Genomic DNA, 23,931 nt, shown 5'->3' with positions numbered 1-23,931 from the left:
AACAAAAAAGCAGCATTCAAATATTTATTCAACTTTGTCAAGGAAAAATTCTTGACTTCTTCATCCTAATGTTAAAATTCCATAACATATAAACAAAACACTAACCTGTACCCACTGCTCTTCTAGACTTAGTGCTTAAACAAAGCAGTAATCTGTTTATTGGGGTGCTAAAAAGTTAGAAAGTTTACATGTGTAAAATTGCTAGTATCAAAGTGTATATTCAGTTATAACATCTACTGGAATCTTGCCATTGGTATATATAATTTGCTGTAGTTTCAAAGGTGATAGACCCTTCTTTTAAAGAAGTATCCGTCTAGCAAAAAGGTAGACAGATTTAATTGCTATTAATTGCTTAAAATTAATTAATTTTTAATTGCTATTTAGAAAATAGTTTGAAAACTGCAGTTTAAGTGTTGATAAAGCAGATGTAGATTTTCTGAGCTAATTTCATGAGGTTGTGTTTAAAGAGGAAATTGTGGAGAAAAAAGATTAGGGGAAAAAAAAAATCTAGAAACACTTTAGAAAGGGATACATTTAAAACTGTAGGCTTTCTTACCATCATTATATTTTGAACTTGCTCAGAATATAGTGATATTAGTTAAAAGTTTGTATTTACAATATGTGTTTTTATTTTCTCAAAGCACCTGCTGAAGATTCTGTTTCTGGCACTGTAGACTCTAAGCCTGATCCGAAAAAGGCCAAGGCTCTAGGAGTTTCCTCTAAAACAAAGGTATGTTAACTCTGCAGCTTAAGTGTAGAGTTGCTTATAAATATTTCTTTACACTAAGTCATTCTTTTAAGAAAAACACTGCATATGAAGGGATATTATCTATGAAGTGCTTGTTGTACATTTATCTGTGGCTCAGTTTTAATGATGTCATGAAACAGAGGCATCCTGTTCTCAAGAGCTACTGCCAGGTTTCTGTCATCTGGGTCTTTGGGGGAGATTTTCAGTAGTAAGCAACTTCCTTCACATTTGCCTGTTAAGTCATCATACAACGAAGTGTTCTGATTAGACTCAAAGGACCTTCTGTCCCCACACCAGTGAGATTTGATAGATCACCAGTCCTTTCAGCATGCATGCAGAATTGAACAGTTTAAAGAAATGTTTTCAAATGCTCAGCCTTAAATATCCTCGGGTGTCTTTTCATTTAATTAAGTTTTTTTAATCACAGCAAATTGTCATCAATTTCTGTATCAAGATTCAGAGCTTGTCACTGTATTCAGAATATTGACTATTTTATATTTACAAAAGGGAAATCGCAGAACTGTGCAATCAATAGTAAATCTAGAGAAAACTATTTTATTAACTACATGTAACTGATGAAAATGTGTCAGTGGAGGACATGTTTTATTATCCAGTACATTTATTGTTAAATCCCCATTATAGAAGGGCCATCCTGTGGCCGTTCTTCTAACTATTAATTACTCATTTTCCTTCCCTGTGCTTAGGTCCTTGAATTCAGTGAGTTAATTTAAATGGGTAAAGATCTTCCAAACTGTCCAATGAAACTGTTCTTTTCCTGTCCTCCTCCCTCTCCTCATCCCATGTTTAACAAGTGCTGATTTTAGTTTTTTGATCACAAGTGCTTTAAAGTAGTTTTTGACTCAGTTCTTAAAACTGCTTTTTTTTCAGACTTTTGCAGTTTACAAAGCAATTTGACATAACTCATCTCTTATTTGTTTTGACTAAATGGCTTCAGTCTTTGAAATAGAAAGAAATGCTGGCCTCACTGGAAATAGCAGACTTTTGCTGCATTTATTATAATAATAATTCCAGTAATGAAATTCAGATTTTACCTTAAATATGTATACTGTATGTTCACAGTTTCTTTCCATCTGATACAAAGATTCTAAATCTTGGATTATTTTTAAGAGCCACTTTAGTATCTTAAGTATTTAAAATGTTTCAGCAGTTTTCTCTAAAAGCAGGTTCTCAAAGTGTCTTCAGTTAGAATGATGTGATAGAGATTTTATATGCAGAGAAACAGAAGAGCCTTCTCAACTAAGTGATATTAAATGTGTGACTGCCATTCAGTTCAGTTCAGTTCAGTCACTCAGTCGTATCTAACTCTTTGTGACCCCATGAACTGCAGCACGCCAGGCCTCCCTGTCCATCGCCAACTCCCGGAGTCCACCCAAACCCATGTCCATTGAGTCGGTGATGCCATCCAACCATCTCATCTTCTGTCATCCCCTTCTCCTCCTGCCCTCAATCTTTCCCAGCATAATGGTCTTTTCAAATGAGTCAGCTTTTCGCATCAGGAGGCCAAAGTATTGGAGTTTCAGCTTCAGGATCAGTCCTTCCAGTGAACACCCAGGACTGATCTCCTTTAGGATGGACTGGTTTGATCTCTTTGCAGTCCAAGGGACTCTCAAGAGTCTTCTCCAACACCACAGTTCAAAAGCATCAATTCTTTGGCACTCAGCTTTCTTTATAGTCCAATTCTCACATCCACACATGACTCCTGGAAAAACCATAGCTTTTTATGTCACTTACCTCTCAGTTTTTTTAAAGAATTGTCCAGTAAACAAAAGCAACCTGTGACCCAGACCATTGGTATAGCTTTTCCAACCATATCGCGTGCCAGCCCAAGCACTGACCAACAGTTACTTAAGCCTGCTGTCAGAAACATTTCTAGAAAACCTGTACACAAACATATCAAATGCAAGATTCTGTTCATTAGTTTCTTTCATTTGGAATATGATATAGAAACATGTCTGGTTTACATGGCACCCTTTTAATAGGCAGCAACAGTGAATCCTAAGGAGTAGTAATCTGTCTAATCAGTATTCCCTGCACCTTTGTTGTAGACTGCACAAGGAAAGAAAGTTCCGAGCAAAACCAGCTTAAAGGAGGATGAAGACAAATCCGGTCCTATTTTTATTGTTGTTCCAAATGGAAAGGAACAAAGGATGAAAGATGAGAAAGGACTAAAAGTAAGGAAAGAATTAAAATCTTCAGGAAGTTTTTGCTTGTTTTTGCTTTGTTTTATAATCAAGAATTAAAGTTTCTGTCTGAAATTCATATCATTGTGAAATATCTAATAATTAAATCTTTTGCTTGTGAATTATATCTTGTTTCTCTAAGACTACATTATGGAAGTATTAAATCCTACAGCATTAATTCCTACCAAAGAAACTATGGAATGGAGCTGTTGCCTTTTTATCTCCCAGTAGAAAGAAGTTTGGGGGAGTTTGGTGGGTTTGTAGGGTTTTTATTTTGTTTAAAATCAAAGACTGGAAAGTAGTCATTAATTACAAATTAATCTTGGTGAATTTTAAAATATCCTATTAAATTGATTCCTGCAGCTGCTTTAAATAGAATGTCTCTGTGCATTCAGTTGAACCCCTTACAGCCCCTTTCACTGTTTGTTTTTTGTTTGTTTCTTTGTTTTTCAGGTATTAAAATGGAATTTTACTACTCCACGGGATGAATACATTGAGCAGCTAAAAACTCAGATGTCTAGCTGTGTGGCTAAATGGTTACAAGATGAGATGTTTCACTCAGACTTTCAGCATCATAACAAGGCCCTTGCTGTCATGGTTGATGTAAGTTTGCAACAAAATAAATAGGCATGAATCTTGGACGTGTGAAAATACTGAGCTCTGTGAAATAATCAGAAGTTTGCATGACTTCGAAGGAACTGGAATATACCACGTTGTCTGTTCTTAGAGCTTTCTTATTATCTGATTGAATAAATGACTACATGTCTATAATTTGGGGTCTTAAATGGAGGCTTAAAAATCCATCATCTTTTTTTTGGACTGTAGTAAAATATATGAGTTACTTGCCTAATAGAAATTAAATTTTTATACAGTCTAATTTGTGGGGGTTTTGTATTGTTTTGTTTCAAGCACTTGGAGAGCGAAAAAGACGGTGTCATTGGTTGCCTGGATCTTATCTTGAAGTGGGTTACGCTGCGGTTTTTTGACACCAATACAAGCGTCCTCATGAAAACCCTAGAATATTTAAAATTGCTCTTCACCCTGCTAAGTGATGAGGAATATCATCTTACTGAGAACGAAGCATCTTCCTTCATCCCCTATCTCATCCTCAAGGTAATGCATTGTTCTCAATCTGGAAGATTGCCCAAGTTCCCAGCTACTTCAGTTCCTGTAGTTTTATTCCCTCTTCTGTCTTCCATCTGTTGGATGATGATGACCTTCCACCACTCATTTTCTTCTTTCAAGATGTAGTAACACACAAGGGGGTGCCTTTGCTACTCAGACAGTGCCTCACTTTATTATTATTTTCCTTGTTGACCAGGTCGGAGAACCAAAGGACGTCATTCGTAAAGATGTCCGTGCCATCCTGAACCGGATGTGCCTTGTCTACCCAGCCAGCAAGATGTTCCCTTTCATCATGGAAGGAACCAAATCCAAAAACTCCAAGCAGAGAGCAGGTAAAGCAACTATTGATAGATGCCTATGTCTGCAACAGTGACCTCCCAGAGAAGTAGTTTATAGGTGAACCAGGGAATTTCTTGGTTCCAGCCTTCTGGTTTGGACTGTGAGAGTGATGAGTTGCACACTGGTGGAGCCACAGCGTCAGGTGATGCAGGCACCACCCAGTACCTCCCTGATGACAAAGTCAAGTGCACAGGGGCCATCTGACTCACAGGCGTCCCTTCTAGGAGTGCTTGCTACAGCACCACCGTTTCATTGTATATTTTGTAGAAGGCAATAAACAAGAAGAAATTCAAGGGAGAGCCAGAATAAGACTTTAGCCCTTCATGTATGCCAAGGAAAATGTATCCAGTAAAGATAGGTTTTTGTGCCAAATGTGTGTTGAGTGTCCTTAATCTAGCCTTTCTTCCCCATCAGAGTGCCTGGAAGAACTGGGGTGTCTGGTCGAGTCCTATGGCATGAATGTTTGCCAACCAACCCCAGGAAAAGCCTTAAAGGAGATAGCGATTCACATAGGAGACCGTGACAATGCTGTGCGCAACGCTGCACTCAACACCATCGTCACGGTGTACAATGTACACGGGGATCAAGTGTTCAAGCTGATTGGAACCGTGAGTCACTTTTCTCTAAACATTTTCAGCATGTTGTGAATTGAAAGATCTTGTAGGTGAGAAATTTCATCCCATCTGAACTCTTAAGTTTTTACCACTTTTTATTAAAACTCAACCTCTCGATACGTCTTGAAATCCATATAAACCCTTGACGGTGCATCTGATTACTTTAGGACACTTAAGGCTGTGTTTTACTGGAAGTTAGATTTTCTTTCTGAGCATTCCCCTCTTACCAATTTGCTTTAGATGAAAACTATTTTTGAATCAAGAAATTTAAGCTAGTCTAAGAATTTAAGTTGTGCCTGGCAATCTCCTTGATAATTTTTACTGCATTTATTTTTTAGTGAACAACTACTCGTGTATAATGTGGATTCTGGTACCTGTCAGATCAAAAGGGTCTTGCGCTTGTAGCCATGATTCAGACTCTCCAAACAGAAGGTTCTGTTTTTGACTCCTTAGTTCCTCTGAGCCAATCACTACCGTGACTAGACCTGTTCTTCACTCCACTTACCTCTTAGTAGCACGTATATTTACCCTATGCTTGTATATTTTTATTTACATTTACCTCATTTAATCCTCACTGTGAGGCCAGTGAAGGAGATAAAGCAGATAGGAATTTTACAGATGACCAAAAGTGAAGCTTCTTGCCCATAGTCACACCACTAGTTTAGTGGTGATACCACAAAAATGAGGAGGTTTTGTTTAATTCTTGACCTTTTTATTTGTAGTTATTCACGGGGCCTTTCCTTTTGTATCCTTTCCTTGTTTCATATCTTCTCTTACTAAAGCAAGTCAGGTTTTAGCAACAGTTGATTTTAAAGGATAGGTAGTGTTTGAAAGTGAACATACCCTAACCTAGGAGATTCTGTTTGCTTCAGCATGGAAATGGAAATTAATCCTTGGGTCTTCCAATTATATGAAGATTATATGAGGTTTTTGGGCTTCCCTCGTAGCTCACTCAGTAAAGAATCTGCCTGCAATGCAGGAAACCTGGGAAGATCCCCTGGAGAAGGAAATGGCAACACACTCTAGTATTCTTGCCTGGAGAATCCCATGGACAGAGGAGCCTGGCAGGCTACAGTCCACTGGCTCATAAGAGTTGGACACGACTTAGTGACTAAACCACCATATGAGGTTTTTCTCTGAAATTCTAGCAGAGAGGTGAGCTAATAAATGTGGGTTCTATTAACAGCTTTCTGAAAAAGATATGAGCATGCTTGAGGAAAGGATTAAGCGGTCAGCAAAAAGGCCTTCGGCGGCACCAGTGAAACAGGTGGAAGAGAAGCCGCAGCGCACACAGAGCACAAGCTCCAGCACCAACATGCTGCGCAAGGGGCCAGCGGAGGACATGCCCTCCAGACTCAAGTATGTGGGCTGAGAGGCTCATCAGAGGGCATCTCTGTGGACTTTGCCTGTGTGCTCAGAGCTTATCCTGTAACATAATCTTGAGTTCTTGTAGCCATTATCATGCATGACACAGTGTCTGGGTATATGTCTTGTAACCAAATGTTTAATCCTTCAGTCTTCATTGTCTTTGTCTCAAAACCACTTCTAAATAGTCTTGTGCCTTCTTTCACTGCTTTTCCGTGGACAGAATTATGTATCGCACTTATAGGATGTAAGTACTGCCTGCTGATTTCTCATTAGCAGGGCTCTTATATCTTTCTAACTTCTGACTTGGATTCATCCCCTCTGGAGGGCTACTGGTGTAGAGTTTATAACCAGGGTGGAGGGTGTCCAAGTAGCCATGAGTCACGCCTTCCCTGAAAGTCCACTGGCTAGCAGAAGTGTCAGCTCAATGTCGTGTGGCCAGAGCATTGGTTCACCTTCTTCCTTGTGTTATGTTTGGTCGTGCACAGGTTCCTGTTCTTCTCATAACGCTGAGTAAAGTGCATGCAACCCAGCATTGGCTTAGGGACTCAAAAAACTGCCTTCTATGCAAGACAGCTCTATTTTGGGTCATATCATGAGTATAATTTTAACCAATTTGAATTTGGAAACGGTGAATATCTACTGCTTAGATGTAATGCTGGTCCCAACTCGTCAAGAGTGAATATTCCTGAAAAGAGTTGATTGTCCCTGAAGTATAAAATTTATTGAACACTGCATGGGATGCTGCTTGTAATTAGAAAAACATAAACACTGGTTAAATTGGTGGAAAAGATCCAGGCAGTCTAGATATTTCTTAGGTTTTTGCCCAGAAGTCGTGACCTTTGAGTCAATATAAATACTCTTTATTATTTACTGCTGGTTGGCTTTAGTGAACTAGAGAGAATACTTATAACTTGGCAGTACTATAAGTACAAGTTAATCTACTCTCTTAGGATATTCATGAACCAGCATTGTTGCCCATTGAAGACACTTGCTTAGAGGCAAGGATTTAAATCATTCAGGGGGGCTGAAACCAGAAGTTGAACATCTGTCTTGCAGCTTTGGAGCTGTTGGCAGTGCTACTCTTTTGCCCTTAGGTTCAGAAGTCTCTTTTAGTTCAGGAGCCTCCTTTTGCTTCCCTTAGCCAAGCCCGAAGCATGAGTGGGCATCCTGAGGCAGCCCAGATGGTTCGCCGAGAATTCCAACTGGACCTAGATGAGATTGAGAATGACAATGGTACAGTGCGGTGTGAAATGCCAGAACTTGTTCAGCACAAACTGGATGACATTTTTGAACCAGTCCTTATTCCTGAGCCCAAGTAAGTTAACCCATTTAAGTATAAGCAGTTCATGATCATCAGAGTGTACATATTAAAAAGAGTTCTCTGTGCAATTAGAACTTTTTAGAATAGATTCAGTTTAGTTCAGTCGCTCAATTGTGTCCAACTCTTTGCTACCCCATGGACCACAGCACACCAGGCCTCCCTGTCCATCACCACCTCCCAGAGTTTACTCAGACTCATGCCCATTGAGTTGGTGATGCCATCCAGCCATCTCATTCTCTGGCATCCCCTTCTCCTCCTGCCCTCAATCTTTCCCAGCATCAGGGTCTTTTCCAATGAGTCAGTTCTTCGCATCAAGTGGCCAAAGTATTGGAGTTTCAGCTTCAGCATCAGTCCTTCCAATGAATATTCAGGACTCATTTCCTTTAGAATAGATTACTATCTGGCTAGTAGAGGTTGCTTATTGAAACATGGATCTAGTGGGGAATTGCGTAATTCCAACTCAATAGAATACCTTGTAATAATTGAATGATTTCCTTTGCTCCGCTGTTTAGGATCCGGGCTGTTTCTCCACACTTTGATGATATGCACAGTAATACAGCATCCACAATCAATTTTATTATTTCCCAAGTAGCCAGTGGTGACATCAACACAAGCATCCAAGCTCTGACACAGGTAACGGTGGTATTGCCCGTGACGGCAGTTGCGTGGGTGACTGTAGAGGCAGCGATAGTGGTGGCTGCACACCGAGTGCAGTGTTCGGGGAGGCAGGGTTTTCAGCACCACCCTGCTGACAGAAGTGCACGGGGACCACTCTCAGACATCGCCCGCTGCATAGAGCACGCGCATAGAGCCTGCTCTGTAGGATAGCGCTCTAATAGAGCCTTGATTTTCACAACTGCATTCTTTCACCTGAGGCTGGAACATAGCAATGGGTAGGAACCAGCTTTCATGGAGCTTTCTTAGATTTTAGTGGACAGAGACAAACACAAAATATCGATAGTAACTACTATGCAAATAAAACTCAAATGGGGTGATGGGAGAGAGGAACTAAGTAACTTGGATGGGTAGTTGGGCTTCAAGCAGAGGACAGTTGCTAGAGTACAAAAGCTCTAGAGGAGGAATGACCTTGGTGTGGTCACGGAAACAGTACAGGCCAATGCGCCTGGAACATAGGTGGCAAGAGGGAGAATGGTACAGAATGAAAGTTGAAGGGTGGACAGAGACCAGATCATATAGAGCTGTAAAAGCCCTGGGGTGAGTTGTTTGGATTTTCAGTGTGATCGGAAGTCATTAGAGACTTTTGAACAAAGAGAAACTACATGTTTTTTAAAAATCGTTCTCCTTCCTGTGCTTCCCTTTCCTAATGATCCAGTCATAAAGCCAGGAGGAGGGTAACACGAGGAAGGCACCTACCTGGTAGCACGGGGTGGGAGTGGAGAGCCACAGCGGCCCAGTGTGAGGGTCTCCAAGCCCAGATGTTGTGAGGAGGCTGTCATTTGGGAGGGATGACGCAGAGCCAAAGCCGGAAGAAGAAGACGTCCATGGGGGGAGCTGACATGGCATGGTATTAGGACGCCCCAGGCAGGGTGAAGAGGATATTCATGTGTGATGGAGGGGAGCAGGGCAGCGTGTGAATGGCTCTGAATGGGGACTCAGAGCCCAAACAGTGGAGGTTGGCCTGGGGAAGGGCTTGTGGCAGAGATGGGAGATTGGTTACATATAAAGGGATTGGTCAAATAAATATAATAAGGAAAATGGGGGCCAGAGAGGGCAATAAAATATGGAAGCCCAAGGAAAGAGAATGAACTCTGGACTGGAATTGGATGTGCCAGCATGAGCTCATGGTTTCAATATACAGATACAAGAATAAATGTCAGTGTAAATGTATGTGCCTGTGTATATATATATGTGGCATATAATAAATGTATGTTACAGATAATATGCATATATAGGTATATACCTATCCAGAATACTTAAGAACTCCTATTAACTCATTGACAAAAAAACAAAACCCAGTTCAAAAATTGGCAAAGGACATGAACAGACATTTCTCTAAAGACAATATACAAATGGCAAATAAGCAAGTAAAAAGATGCTCACCATCATTAGTCATTAGGGAACTATAGATCAAAACCACAAGGAGTTACCACTTCACAGCCATTATAATTTTTTTTTTAATGGAAAATAGCAAGTGTTTGTCACAATATGGAGAAACTGGAACCTGAGTGTATTGCTAGTGGAAACATAAAGTACTGTAACCATTGTGGAAAATAGTTTAGTGGTTTCTCAAAAAGTTAAATATAGAATTAGAATAAGATCCTCGGATCCCCTCCTAGAAAGCAGAGATTCAAACAAATACTTACGCTCCAAAGTTCACAGCATCGACAATAGCCAGAAGGTGGAAATAGTTCAAGTGTCCATCAACAGATGAATGAATAAACAAAATTGGGTGTGTATATATACACACACACAGTGGAATATTAGAACGAAAAAAGAACGAAATTCTAACACATGCTTCAGCATGGATGAACCTTGAAAGCATTATGCTAATAAAATCAATCAGGCACAAAGGGACAAGTACTGTGTGATTCCACTTACATGAGGTACCTAGAATAGCCAAATAAACTAGAATAGAGTTTACTAGGGGTTGGGCAGGTGGATGGTTGGAGAGTTATTATTTTAATGGGTACAGATTCTGTCTGGAATAATGACAAAGTTCTGGAAAAGGTGATGATGGTTATACAACATTGTGAATAAGTGTCATTGGATTCTATACTTAAAAATGGTTAAAATGGTAAGCTCTATGTTATATATATTTTACCATAATAAAAAAATAAAACCCTGAACAATAAAACCCTAAGTACCTAGGAATAATCAAGCAGCATTCATATAAGACCTTTATAGAGAAAATTTTAAATTTTGTTGAATGACATTATTTTGTTACATTCCCAAATAAATATACTGTGTTCTCAAGATTCAGTATTATAAAGATGCCAGCTTCTCCTCAAGTTATATCTGTAAATCCAGTGCCATTTCCAATCAAAATCTTAACAGGTTTTTTTTTTTCTGAAGTTGAGAAGCTGATTCTAAAATTTATATGGGAAATCAAAGGGCCTAAAAATAGTAGAGACCATGTTTTAAAATAAAAACACAGTAGAAAGGACTTACACCACTGGTATTAGCAGCGGTGACAGAGCCACTGTAATCAGGTCAGCATAGCACTGGCCCAAGGAAAGACAGACAGACCATCAGGATAGAGAGCCCGGAAACAGACTCACATCTAATGGAAACTTAAAGCACAGGAGTCATTAACATCTCTTCACAAATGCAAAAAGTAGAAGATATACTGACCAAATTCTCTGCTGATAACCCAACAACATTTTTAATAAATAATATTAATATCACAAAAGATACTGGCTATTTGAAAAGTATGAAACACCCTAAATCAACATTTTGATTCCACTTGTTTGACTTAGTATGAATAGAATGCTAGATTTCTTATTTATAGTCACTCGAAATTATTCCATATATTTTGGCATCTAATATATTGATAAAAAACTAGAAAGTTTATTATGTTAGTGACTTAAAAAAGAAATTAACGTGATACAGTGTGATAAAAGTACACATTCTGTTCAGATTCCACAGAAATTTATGCTCGTGCCCATTATTTGTCTTCATACCTCGCTCAAGATTCTGCATTGTATTTAGTTGCATTGAGCAGCTTCAGCTGCATGTAACAGATTCTGGTAAATTCTCTTATCATTTTTATTCTTTTACAAATATTTTCTAATTTTCCTTGTTATGGCTTGTTAGGTATACCCATCATTTAAAAGTGGACATTTAATTTCCAAATACATGGGGTTTTTAAAGTGTCTTTAATATTAATTTCTCATTTTTAAATACTTTCTGCAGTCACGCCTCTGTTTTTTCCGTCTTCTAACTTTATTGAGGCTTTCAATGGCTAAGTCAGAGATCTCCCTTGGTAAATGTCACACTGCTGCGCTTGAAAATATGTGAGCTATTAATATCTTTTGATATTGATTTCTCACATAATTCCACGGTGATAAGAGAACAGACTATGATTTCAGCACCTTTAGACCTTGAAACTTTGACCTTCTTTTATGTCCCTGGATATGGTCCAGTGTCTCCTAGTTTATTGTCCATGGGAACTTTAAATTGAATGTCCTACTATGGTGTGAAAATTGTATGAATCTTAATTATATTGAATTGGTTCATACTGTTTTTTAGGTCTACCATATCCTTCTGCTTTTTCTGTGTGTTTGTTCTAGTAACTTTTGAGAGTTTGATATTGAAACTCCAACTAAAAATCTTGATTTATCTACTTAAAAAAATAATTGTAATATTTGGGGCACTATATGTAACTTTGTCCTGTATTTTCCAAGTCTTCTGTAAATGTGCTATCATACTTTCATAGTTTAAAAAATAAAAAAGAGGGGAAAAAATCAAAACTCTTAACAGTGAAGGAAACAATTTCCCTCTACAACTATACTGAAGCTACTGAACTCAGAAAAATATATTGCCTGAAGCGCATTTATTATTGAAGAAAAGCTAAAATAAAGTAACTTAGTACTTACACTTAGAAATTAGAAAAATTAAAAAATTAAAAATTTGAGAGTAGGTAATATAGCTAAAATTCATGAAATTCTAAAAGCCAGTTCTTGTTTAAAACAAAGCTTTGAAATTAAAATTCCCTTACTAGTCCGATTGGAGAGCAAAAATTATAAGAACCGGGGTGAAAAAGGAAGTGACCGTAGATGTGGAAGAGATTCTTCTAAAAGATGAGACGACACACACACAACCCTGATGCGGACTAAGCGTGTGTGCAACTCTGTGACCCTGATGCGGACCAAGCGTGCGTGCAGCTCTGTGGAGACTTGCTCCAACTGATCCCCCTCCCAGATTTTTCGAAATAACCAAAGAATTTGGGGAAACCATTGAAAAATAAGGAAGGAAACCCAGAACCTAAAATGAAAAGACAAATTTGATCACATAAAAATTTTAAGATTTTAATTTGGAGAAATTTACCGTATACTGTCAATAAACAAGTGTTATATTGTGGGATATATTTGCATATGACCAATAAAGGACCAATAATTATAGTAAACAGAACTCTTACTAACTCTTGAGAAAAAGAGAACCTAAAAAAATATAAATCAAGGATAAGAATAGGCAAGTCACAGCAGATATCCAAATGGCCAGTAAACACATGTGAAAAGATGTCCAGTACCTCCCCACCACAGAAATGCACATTAAAATAATATCACATTTAAACTTTCAGAATGACAAAAGGTAAAATGAGTAATAATACTTCCAGCTGATAGAGACACTGAAAAAACAGTACTGTTACACATTACATGTAGAAATATGAATTACGTGTGTGTTTTTAAAGAAAACAGTAGTAATATCTATTATCTCATAATTTTAAATGTTTTATCCTTCAACCTAAAAAGTTAAACTCTTGGCACAAAGAGTTTTTATTCTTTTTTTTAGAAATTCAAAGACAAATACCTTGAGATACATATATACACAAAAATGTTTATTGTAAAATTATAGTGGACAAGGTATCCAAACTAGTTGATTGGTCAGGGAATGATTAGGTTTTGGTGTGTCTATATGTGGACTGTTATGCAGCCTTTAAGAGTAGAATTGTTTCTGTTGACTTTAAGGATTTTTGTAATTTTCTGTTAGGAATGATAGATGCAGAGAACTGTATATACTATAAATATTCTTATGGAATAAACCGTGCCCTAAACCTTGACCCTATGTGTGTGTGCATGTGTGGTTATATGTGATTCTGTGAGCATGAAAGTATATCAGGCTGTTGATGTTAATTACCTTGGAAAAAGAGTCAGCCCCCCCGCCAATATATATATATATATTTTTTTTTTTAATTTTGTCCATGTTGAAACAGTATCATTAAACTGTTCCAGTTATATATCCAGTTATATAAAATTGTCTGTGCTTATGGGTACACATGCATAAAGAAATTAAAGTAGGACCACCAGCTTCTCGACACAGGATGGCATCAATTCACATTGCACTTTGTAGAGATGGTGCCCCCTGGAGTTGTGCAGTGTAGCATCCTTGCAGGAAAGGGTGGTCATGGATATTGTGATTGTCCGTAATGCTTGTCTCAGGGTGTAATTTATGTAATCATAAAAATAAGATCTTTTTACGGTAGTGAATAGAAAGTATGTGTTTTTCCCATAGTAACATTTTACTATTAGTAACAACCAGTCTACTGAACCAAAAAGAACCTGGACCAAGATGTGGAAAACTTGAGTATTGCATTTGAACTAAGTAGACTGATTTTACTGAGCCTCATTTTCTCATCTGGTAAATGAAGATCTTACATCCAGCCCTGTCTGTTTCTACCTGTCAGAGCTGTTGGAATAATCAAATGACATAATGGGTATGAAAACACTCTCTTTAATAAATTAGCATTTAAACACAAGGATTATTATCCCCTAAACTAGATGGGAAGCCTCTTAGAATAGGAGCTGCAGTTAACTCACACTATAGTATCTTGCTCCATAAATATTTATTGAATGAGTCCCTAAGGACTAGTTATTTGTATGTTGAATAATGGAGTTTTTTCAAGCTAAGATATTAGAAGCACTTTGCTAATAAATATTACAGAGACTTGTAGTATCTTCCTGCTACCTAGAAGTATGAAGCTTGGAAAATACATCTTGGATTTCTATTATCAGATCGATGAGGTCCTGAGACAGGAAGACAAAGCGGAAGCCATGTCTGGCCATATCGATCAGTTCCTCATAGCTACGTTCATGCAGCTGAGACTCATCTACAACACACATATGGCAGACGAGAAGCTGGAGAAGGATGAAGTCATCAAGCTGTATAGCTGTGTCATTGGCAACTTGATTTCGGTAAGGCTGCCTCTGCAGAGCCTGAGCTTCCCTTCAGTCTCTCATCCCACCCAGGTTCTCAAGCCTGAGCTGGTCCTGATGTTCCAGTGAAACATGGGAAACACAGGTCGTTTGTGGGATTTTTCTGTGTAAGCTATTGACTACTTCCACTGGACGCTGGACAGTGTTCCAGCTCATCTTATTGTGAGGAGACTTACAAACTACCTGGAACTCTGCTTTCTGCCAGTTTCTTCATCAGTTATGGTTGGGCCCTAGCTGGCTTTTCACAGAAACTGATTGTCAGTAATGACTGTCTCAGGGTGTAATTTACATAACCATAAAAATAAGATCTTTTTACAGTAGTGAATAGGAAGTATGTGTTCACATTGAGAATACTTTTCATAACAGGAGTGAAGCACACCAATTAATTTTCGCTCTTACTGGAGGTTTGGGAGAGTAGTGATCTTTATTTTTTTCCTAGTACTGTGAATTTTTATAAATACAGTGTAATCGTTTATGCCGCCCGTGTTTCTCTTCCTCACTGTGTGTGTTGAGTTTCACGCCTCTCTAACAGAATTTCCATCGGATAGCTGTTTCAGATAGAAAGCCTCGCCCGGGAGGCTTCCACTGGGGTTCTGAAAGACCTGATGCATGGCCTCATCACCTTAATGCTGGACTCTCGAATTGAAGACCTAGAGGAAGGGCAGCAGGTGGTCCGCTCTGTGAACCTCTTGGTGGTGAAAGTTCTGGAGAAGTCAGACCAGACCAACATCCTGAGGTATATTTGTACTGTGAGCATTAGAGTCTGGAACAGCCTCTCTTTTGTCTACGCATAGAAACCAAAAGGTACTAGACCAGTTGTAAGTTTAGGTTTGTCTGCTAAATTATCACTCTTCTCTTCCTCAAGAACCAAAGGTATTCCAACCTGAGACAGCAGTTACAGTAACAGCTCAATAAGCCAGCCAATGTTATGACTTTTCTAGAACAGGACCGTGAAATTTGTCAGTCACCTCCTCTTTGGTATACATTTCATTTCATGTACATTGCTTTCTTACCGACCAGTGACAATGAGAAATAGCTTCAAGCTTTACCGTTTACCAGGTGGCAACTTAGAAAGCTTCGATGATGTTTATTTTCTTAATGACTGAGTAATCAAGGGCCGTTCCTGATGCATGAGCGCTTCATTTCTCAGGTGGATAGACTGCTTACACTTGGCCTTTCAGTTACTGATTTTAATTGGGATGCAGGCTTGAAACTTATTAATGCTATTGTGTTGGGTTTGTTTTCTAGCGCCCTTCTTGTTTTGCTCCAAGACAGCCTCCTAGCAACAGCCAGTTCTCCCAAATTCTCAGAGCTTGTTATGAAGGTGAAGTTGACATAATTTGATATCTTTTCTTTTAAAGTGTAGGGAAAGAGGATTGAAAGTAAGTCAGCCAGGCACACCTGAATAATACAGTTGTTCTCCATTTTTCCTTTCCTTCTATACCCCCAGTTCAGGCCTAAAAAAATTCCTGGTCTCAAACAGTGAAAAGATAGAACTATTTTGTGAATGTCTCCAGTTTTCTTAGAATCTAAAGGCAAGAAGTTTGATGAGACAAATTTCATTTCTCATGGGGGGAAAAATATGTATAGATTTATAAAGTTTTGGTCTCTTTTTGAAAAACTGCAGATGAACATATCTGTAACATTATAACACTGTTACTGCACTGTCATAGTGTGAGATATTTTTGTTTCCTCAGAGTAGATTTGATTAGGTAATATGAACTACTCTCAGGAACCAAACATACCCAGGACAGAATTTCCACATTTCCTTGTCGTTTAAGGTCCCCTCTCTAGGGTGTGGGAAAGAGGAATGAAGATGGTCAGGTAGACGACTTGTCACACTTTAAGCAGTGACATGGTTGAAGTAAATGATATTGTCCATGTTAGCAGCCGAACTCGACAGTTCATGCGGTGCCACTTGCGTGTCCCTGACCATCCTTTAGAGGTGACCCCAGAGCTTAGGGAAACAAATGGTGGCAGAGGTTATCCTCATTCTTCAGTGACTCCATCTGACTTTCGTTTCCTTTTTAAATAGTGTCTCTGGAGGATGGTTCGACTACTGCCTGATACCATCAACAGCATTAATCTGGACAGAATTCTTCTGGATATACACATTTTCATGAAGGTCTTCCCCAAAGAAAAACTCAAGCAATGCAAAAGTGAATTTCCCATAAGGACCCTAAAAACACTGCTGCACACTCTGTGCAAACTGAAAGGGCCCAAGGTGAGTGAGAGCCGCAGGCGTCCCCGTGGTAGCTTAAGAGAGCGTCACGGATGTGGCGCCGCTGCCAGTCAACACGCACGCTTCTCCCGCAGATCCTAGACCACCTGACTATGATCGACAACAAGAACGAGTCAGAGTTGGAGGCCCACCTCTGCCGGATGATGAAGCACAGTATGGACCAGACCGGGAGCAAGTCTGATAAGGAAACAGAAAAGGGCGCATCTCGAATTGTGAGTGTCCTGACTTGAAAGACTGAGAGAAGTGGTCTTGCCAAAGGGAGAGGCCGCTGGAGCCTGTCTTCCTCAGGGCCAAAGGTGGAGGCTCAGGGATTAGTCCAGTCACCTTGAAGTTCTCAAATATCAGCTCTCACCTTGTGCTTTTTGTCCCTAACAAAAGTTTCTGTGTCCATGCCTAAGGCATCGATCGGTCCCCAGATAAATGTAGGGAGGGACTTTCCCCCCTAAGTTTAGTTGAAAACCTGAGACTGTTAATGTTTCTGCTGCAGCCTCCGCAGCTCTGCTTCTGTTATCTGCGGAACATACCAGGAAGGACTGAAGTTTGAGAGAAGATATTCGTGTCTTATCCAACCACTGGTTCCTAACTAATAACTCAGATCTAACCAATGGTTCCTTCCTTGTGTCTTTAGGATGAAAAATCATCAAAGGCCAAAGTGAACGATTTCTTAGCTGAGATTTTTAAGAAGATTGGCTCTAAAGAGAACACTAAGGAGGTGAGAGGGAAAAGGTTGACCCAAATGGGGATCTGCTTTATGGAAAAGAGTCACTAACATCTGTCTCCACCTCCTTTTCAGGGCCTAGCAGAGTTATATGAATACAAGAAGAAATATTCAGATGCTGACATTGAACCATTTCTGAAAAACTCCTCACAGTTCTTCCAGAGCTATGTTGAGAGAGGCCTTCGGGTGATTGAGATGGAGAGGGAGGGCAAAGGCCGCCTTCCCACCTCGGCAGGTACGCCCCCGCGCCTCCAGGGCAGGCTCAGGCCGCTCCCTGCCTCGCCACCAGGCTGCCGCTGGGTCTGCGTCTCTGTCCCTGCCTCTCAGGCGTAACAGCCACAGTGAGGCAGAGTGGCCAGCCCTCACTCAGCCTTGATCCGTGTCAGGGTCCAGCACCGGCCGTGCGCTGTCCTTGGAAACAGCCTCTGCGCTGGGCCTGGGCCTCCGCACTCTCTTGGTCCCCCCTCCTGCCTCCCTGCTGCCCCCAGGGCTCTCTGGCCGAGTCTTCCTCTCCGAGCGCTTAATGTTGTTGTCGCCCTGGGTTCTTACTCTGACCTCCGTAACTAATCCTACTTCTCTCATCACTTTAAATACACTTTCTATGCCAGCAAAGCCCAATTTTCTGTTCTCCAGCTCAGACCTCCTCCCTGCTCCCAGCTGAGAGCTCATGCCTGACATCAAACACCAAGTTCCTGGTAGTCCCCAAAACCTGCTCCAGTTGCGTTCCTCTCCATCTCACTGGATGGCAACTTTGTTCTTCTGGTTTGCTTAACCCCCAACTTTTGAGTTTTCTCTTCCCCTCCGTCAGGGAATCCCTGTGAGGGACTTGTTACGTGGTCCAGTGGTTAAGACTCCGTGCTTCCAGTGCAGGGGACGCAGGTTCAGTCCCTGGTTGGGGAACTAAGATCCCACTTGCCACATGGTGCAGCCAAAAAAAAAAGAGAAATCTGACTTGACTTGCCAACATACAGGGAATCCACCCGCGCTTCCACCCTCCACTGCCACTCCCTGCTTCTCTTACGCAGATTATAGCACTGAGCCCCATCTCCCATAGTCAACGTCCACACAGAGCATCAAAACCACGCTCCTCAGACACTTTCCAAAGGCTCTCCCTTTCATTCAGCGGAGCAGAAAGCCTTACACGGAAGGTCTGACATGATGTGGCCTCCTGATCCCTCTAGAACTGTCTCCCTCCTGCTGCCCTCTCTGACTTCTGTCCCATGGCAGCTTCACCGGCCCCCTCGCCATCCCTGGGGCACGCCAGGGCCCCCCTCGCCATCCCTGGGGCACGCCAGGCACACACCTTCTTAAGGCCTCTGTGCTGGCTGTCTCTTCTTTAGATTGCTCTTCTCCACGACAGTCTTGCTTCCTCCTTCTCATCTGTGTCAGTGAGGCCTGGTCCACAGCTTGCAACCCACCCACCCCGCCTCCTAGTACTTCACCTCCCCTGACACACACCGTAAAACATGATGTTCATTAGATTGATTGATTGATGTCTGTTTCTGCTAAAATTTAAAATTCACAAGCGTAAAGATTTTTATCCATTTTGTTGCCTGGCACATAGTAGGCACTCAGTAGGTATTTTGTTGACTAAATATGAGTGCCTGTCCTGATGTTACGCTGGAATATTACTGTCCGCACAGTGAAAAAAGCCTGTGTTAGAGAACTACTGCTCAAGGATCTAGAGACAAAAGGAAGACTTCAGACGTGTGGCAAAAAATAGCCCAGAGCCTTAAACCAAAACAAGGTCCAGCTGCTGCAGTCCTCTCACCAGGCAGAGCCCTCACAGTGGTCCTGTATTTAGTTCTTTGCAAGGGCAGTGGCGCTCACCTACTCTTAGCTCCAAACTCTGTGCCTGTGAGACTTCATCTGCGCGTCTCAGGTTCTCTCTCACCACGTACCTTTCTAGGCTGCCGTGTCACTTGTTTCTTCTTATTTTTTTGTTGTTGTTACTGGGTTTTTTTGGTTTGTTTTTGTTTTCCCCATAGTTGGTCTTGTCCTTAAATCCCGTAAGTTACGCCTCTCCACGACCCAGAGTCCCTTCTGGAAGCACAGTGAGCTGTGTCAGGGGCCGCATGCGGGCGTCCCTGGTTGAGGTCATCGGGACAGGGCCTCCGTCTCTCATGTCCAGAGTCCTTTCTGGGAAAGTTTGACATTTGCAGCGCAGGCATGTGACCCCACCGGTAACTGAATGCCTGAAAGTGCTCAGGCTTCCCACGTCTCTGCGTTATTCTCCACTTTTCGCCCCCAGCATATTCTCATCTGTACATGAAAGGATCCCTGTTTCTCAGGAGTAGCCTGCTTTACTTTGTTCTGTTTGCCAGAGAGGCTTTTCTTCCCCTTTCTCTTGGCTTATGTGATGTCTTTTCATTGATATCAAATTGGATATTTTAAATGCTTGCATTTTGTGGTGGTTCTCAGAAATTTAGAACAGTGGTAGATTTTGTTTTGGTTTGATATGGCTCTGGTTTTCCCCACTCCTCCCAGAATATTGATCTCAATGCTCCCGCTCCTCCTCCTCCTCTCTGGACACCTCAGTTTCCTCCTCTTCTCCTGAGCTCCTTGCTGTCCTCCCTGATTGGAATAAGAGCGTTCCCCTGTGTATCACCTGGTCGAAGTCAAGTCTGATTCTTGAAAGTATTTAAAGTCCTTTAGGGTCTTTCCTTGGGCACTTAGCATTCACTCAGGAGTAGCTCAGGCTCTTTGGATTGCCCAGTGCAGCCAGGGGTGACGAGGATAGACCGCTGCGGAGCTCAGGAGGCAGAAGGGCGGCCCAGCTCAGCACTCAGCACCCTTCTGGGGCCTCCCTGGTGGTCCAGTGGTTAAGACTCCTTACTTCCATTGCAGGGAGTGTGGGTTCAGCCTCTGTTCAGGGAACTTGATCCCACATGCCACAGGATGAGACAAAAAAAAAAAAAAAAAAATCCAGTGCTTTTCTCTTATCAGTTTTGGAAGTTCTCATTAAGTATATCTTATGTATCTCAGAGTATCTTTTATCACCAACTCCAGGTAGTCATCAGGTAGAGCGGTTATATTCAAGGCCCAAATTGTTCCCTTCAGTGGGAGATTTAACAAGGGCAGTCGGGGCAGGGGGTATATATCTGAATACTCCTACATTTCCCCCTTAGGCATCTCCCCTCAGATGGAGGTCACGTGTGTGCCCACTGCCACAAGCACAGTGTCCTCCTTAGGTAACACAAACGGAGAAGAGGTGGGGCCATCCGTCTACCTGGAGAGGCTGAAAATCCTCCGGCAGCGATGCGGTCTGGACAATACAAAGGTACTGCTCGTCTCCTGTGGGGCGGGGAGGGTGGTGACCAGCAGGTCAGGTCAGGGTGGCCAGAGAGGCTGCGACCCAGCCTTGGCGTGTGTTGCTCCAGAGCCACCTCCCGACCCGCTTGACAGCACGCCTCCTTCTCTCGACAGCAGGATGACCGACCTCCGTTGACCTCTTTGCTCTCCAAACCAGCAGTTCCCACCGTGGCCTCCTCCACAGACATGCTGCACAGCAAACTCTCTCAGCTCCGCGAGTCGCGGGAGCAGCACCAGCACTCAGACCTGGACTCCAACCAGACCCACTCTTCAGGAACCACGACCACCTCCTCCTCCTCCACAGCTAACATTGATGATTTGAAAAAGAGACTGGAGAGAATAAAGAGCAGTCGCAAATGAACCGCCCCCTCCCCTGGCGCCCTGCAGCTTTAGCTGACTAAGCTAGGAGTCCTCATAGTTGCGGCGGCCTCGCAGGCCTAGTGTGCACAGACTGGCTGTGTGTATCACGCCGTGGACCTGGGGGAGGAGTCGTTGTGGCACAAGTCTTTTGCACATCGTCCGCTTCTCTCCGCCAGCATCCTGCCTCTCTAGAAGACTGTCTGTGTCTTAGTTTAGTGTACAGACCTGTAAACAGCGGGCCTCCTCTCAGCTCAGACTAGTTTCCATATCCTTTTTCTTTTTAATTGCTCATTTGTAAAGTTGTCCTAATCTTTCCTAGCTTTTAACTATTAGAAACTCTTGACTAGTTTTCCTTTGAGTTTGTGAGCTCTTGTAGCCCTGAAGGGTCACTGTATTCTGTATGAATGCATGGCATGATACAACTAATTTAAGAGTCTTTTATAAATAAAGTTTGCATTAACTATAACTGTGTTCCAAGATGCTCCGTGTCAGGGAGTGTTGGGCAGCTGTCCATTGCCTCTTGAGACCTGCTGGGTGCTCAGCCAGTTAGAGAAAGGCCCATCATCGCTCCTTGCGGAGCTCTACGTCTTCATGGCCCACAGGCTTGATGCTGTCTTTCACTCCTTTGGAATAAGAGGAACTCAATTCTCCTGCTTTCCACATGCAGCTCCTAGGAGAGCAAAGAAATCTTTCTTCCTTGTTCTGAGATTTTTAGTCACGATGTCCATCCCATCATCACCATGGTTCCGAAGAGCTCTTGGGTCTCCTGCCACTTGCTGCCTGGGCGCGTGTGATCTTGTGCCCAGGGGTCAGCTGGGCCACAGCGGCAGTCACAGCACAACCAGACTTGGGGCCACCCTCCTAAAGAAATACGGAGAGCACAGGGGCTTCCTGCCTGATTAGCAGAGTCTGAATCTAAACGAACAGTTGCTTCACACTCTGTCTCAGTAAAGACTAGAAATAGGGCTTCCCTGGTGGCCCACTGGCTAAGACTCCGCAGTTCCAAGGTGTCCAGGATCTATCCCTGGTCAGGGAACTAGATCCCACATGCCTCAACTAAAAATTCAACTAGCCACAACTGAGATCTGATACAGTTGAATAAATCATGTTTTTAAAAAAAAAGCTAGAAATAAGCTGAGGGCTCACCTCTGCAGTACACTCCACAAGGCCCCCTTCCACAGTCAGAAAACAGTTAAGTTAAAAGCACTTTTCTACACACCTCTTAACTGGTGTTCAAGAAATGAAAGGGTGATGGGAAATGAATCCTCTGTTGATTCTAGTCATGATTTTCAGATGGTCCACATGCTGCCTGAAACAATTTGTCTCTCCCTTCTAATAGGAACATAGAAGTAAGCCTTTCACTGAAAGGAAGACAGGAGAAGGAACGTATTTAGAAGGAATGGCTGTGCTTGGATCTCGAATTAGCACAGCTAATTTGAAAAACCAAAGTGATCATCAGTCTTGTGAGAAGGTACGCCCTTGTTGAAAAAGCAGATTTGGGGTATTACAACTAAGAATGCCTTCCCCCTGCTCTGGGTTAGAGCTCTAGGCTGCCAAGATCCTGCACGCTCACTGAGTTTCCAGTTTTTACCCAGTTTCTGGTCAACTAGAACCTAAGAATGAGGAACTCAGTCCTAATTCTTCCTTGATGTATTTTTAAAAAATGAGAATGGGAAAAAAGGAGAGGAAGGGGAGAGGTGGATAAAGATACCTACCTTAGGTCCCCTCCAGCCTTAAACCATGAAATCTAAAGATCTTAGCTCCTAGGCCCAGAAGGTGACCACCCATGCTCCCCCCACCTCTGAGCCTGGGGTTGAGAATTCCACGTGCTAGATGTGGTCACCGAGAGATCAGTGTCTCACACCAGAGGCAACTCCCTGGCGCACACATCGTAGGCTGCAGTGCCCACTTCCCTGAGTCAAACGCACACCCAACAGGAAGAGCAATACGCCGAGGTCAGCTAGAAACTAGAGCTACGTAGAAGGGCAACGATGTGTCAGAGCTACGTGCCGTCCCACACACTGCCCTCCGACCACCGCACTCTGAAGCGCGTGCTGTGAAAAGACACCTTGAAGGTTCCATGCCTCTTAAGACTGTCCAAACCCTTTAAGAATCCACTTCCACAACTTGTTTCCATTTCTTAGGAAAACAAATTACTCCAGTCTGACAACCACGGTGGGAGTGGAAATTCCAGGCAGCAACAGCCCCACCACTAGGCTTTTTCAGGGGCCAGAGAAGAAAGTGGCCGAGGAACTTTCACCACACCAGGAGCAGGGAGAACGAGAGCAGCGGTGACGCGTGGAGAGCTGACCAGGTACCAGCCGCTCTGCTAAGCACACAACGCCAAGGGCCTCTAATCCTCAAAACCTTATTAGGTAAGTAATGTCGTCATACACATCTTATACATAAAGGAACCGAGGCTCCAGGAAGTCAAGTAACTTAACCGTGTTTATCCCCCCGCCATTTTTTTTCCCCCCTGCACTTAGTGGCTTGCAGAATCCTAGTTCCCTGACCAGGGATCAAACCTGGGCCCCAGCATTGGAAGCGCAGAGTCCTAGAGTCCTACCACCAGGGGATTCCCATGATTTTCCTTTTTAAGGCTGACGCCAAAATATGGGCTTCCCAGGTGGCTCAGATGGTAAAAAATCTGCCTGCAATGCAGGGCACCTGGGTTTGATCCCTAGGTTGAG

General features: G+C 42.2%; 1 protein-coding gene and 1 non-coding gene across 14 annotated transcripts in view; both read left to right on the top strand.

Moving 5' to 3' along the window:
• Positions 1-21,707, top strand: part of CKAP5 (cytoskeleton associated protein 5) — a 94,643-nt gene extending 72,936 nt beyond the window's left edge. For 4 of the 13 annotated variants that reach the window (XM_004016444.5, XM_060400069.1, XM_060400070.1 and 1 more), the window contains 18 exons: positions 642-730; positions 2,815-2,940; positions 3,403-3,552; positions 3,859-4,062; positions 4,271-4,406; positions 4,828-5,021; positions 6,214-6,386; positions 7,537-7,710; positions 8,229-8,349; positions 14,409-14,588; positions 15,158-15,345; positions 15,858-15,933; positions 16,645-16,833; positions 16,926-17,063; positions 17,480-17,563; positions 17,645-17,804; positions 20,698-20,849; positions 20,996-21,707. In XM_004016444.5, coding sequence (XP_004016493.3) covers positions 642-730; positions 2,815-2,940; positions 3,403-3,552; positions 3,859-4,062; positions 4,271-4,406; positions 4,828-5,021; positions 6,214-6,386; positions 7,537-7,710; positions 8,229-8,349; positions 14,409-14,588; positions 15,158-15,345; positions 15,858-15,933; positions 16,645-16,833; positions 16,926-17,063; positions 17,480-17,563; positions 17,645-17,804; positions 20,698-20,849; positions 20,996-21,241 — 2,780 coding nt within the window. In that variant the 3' untranslated portion in view covers positions 21,242-21,707. The remainder of the gene's footprint in view (positions 1-641; positions 731-2,814; positions 2,941-3,402; positions 3,553-3,858; positions 4,063-4,270; positions 4,407-4,827; positions 5,022-6,213; positions 6,387-7,536; positions 7,711-8,228; positions 8,350-14,408; positions 14,589-15,157; positions 15,346-15,857; positions 15,934-16,644; positions 16,834-16,925; positions 17,064-17,479; positions 17,564-17,644; positions 17,805-20,697; positions 20,850-20,995) is intronic. The other 9 variants (XM_012096359.4, XM_060400076.1, XM_060400077.1 and 6 more) reach the window with 3 other exon arrangements.
• Positions 4,513-4,623, top strand: LOC114118586 (small nucleolar RNA SNORD67). The gene has a single exon (XR_003591828.1). It is a non-coding gene; the product is annotated as a small nucleolar RNA SNORD67 (small nucleolar RNA).
• Positions 21,708-23,931: the final 2,224 nt, after the last annotated feature.

This window comes from Ovis aries, chromosome 15 (assembly GCF_016772045.2).
Source record: "Ovis aries strain OAR_USU_Benz2616 breed Rambouillet chromosome 15, ARS-UI_Ramb_v3.0, whole genome shotgun sequence".
Lineage (NCBI taxonomy): Eukaryota > Metazoa > Chordata > Mammalia > Artiodactyla > Bovidae > Ovis > Ovis aries.
This window is presented reverse-complemented; position numbering and strand designations above follow the sequence as displayed.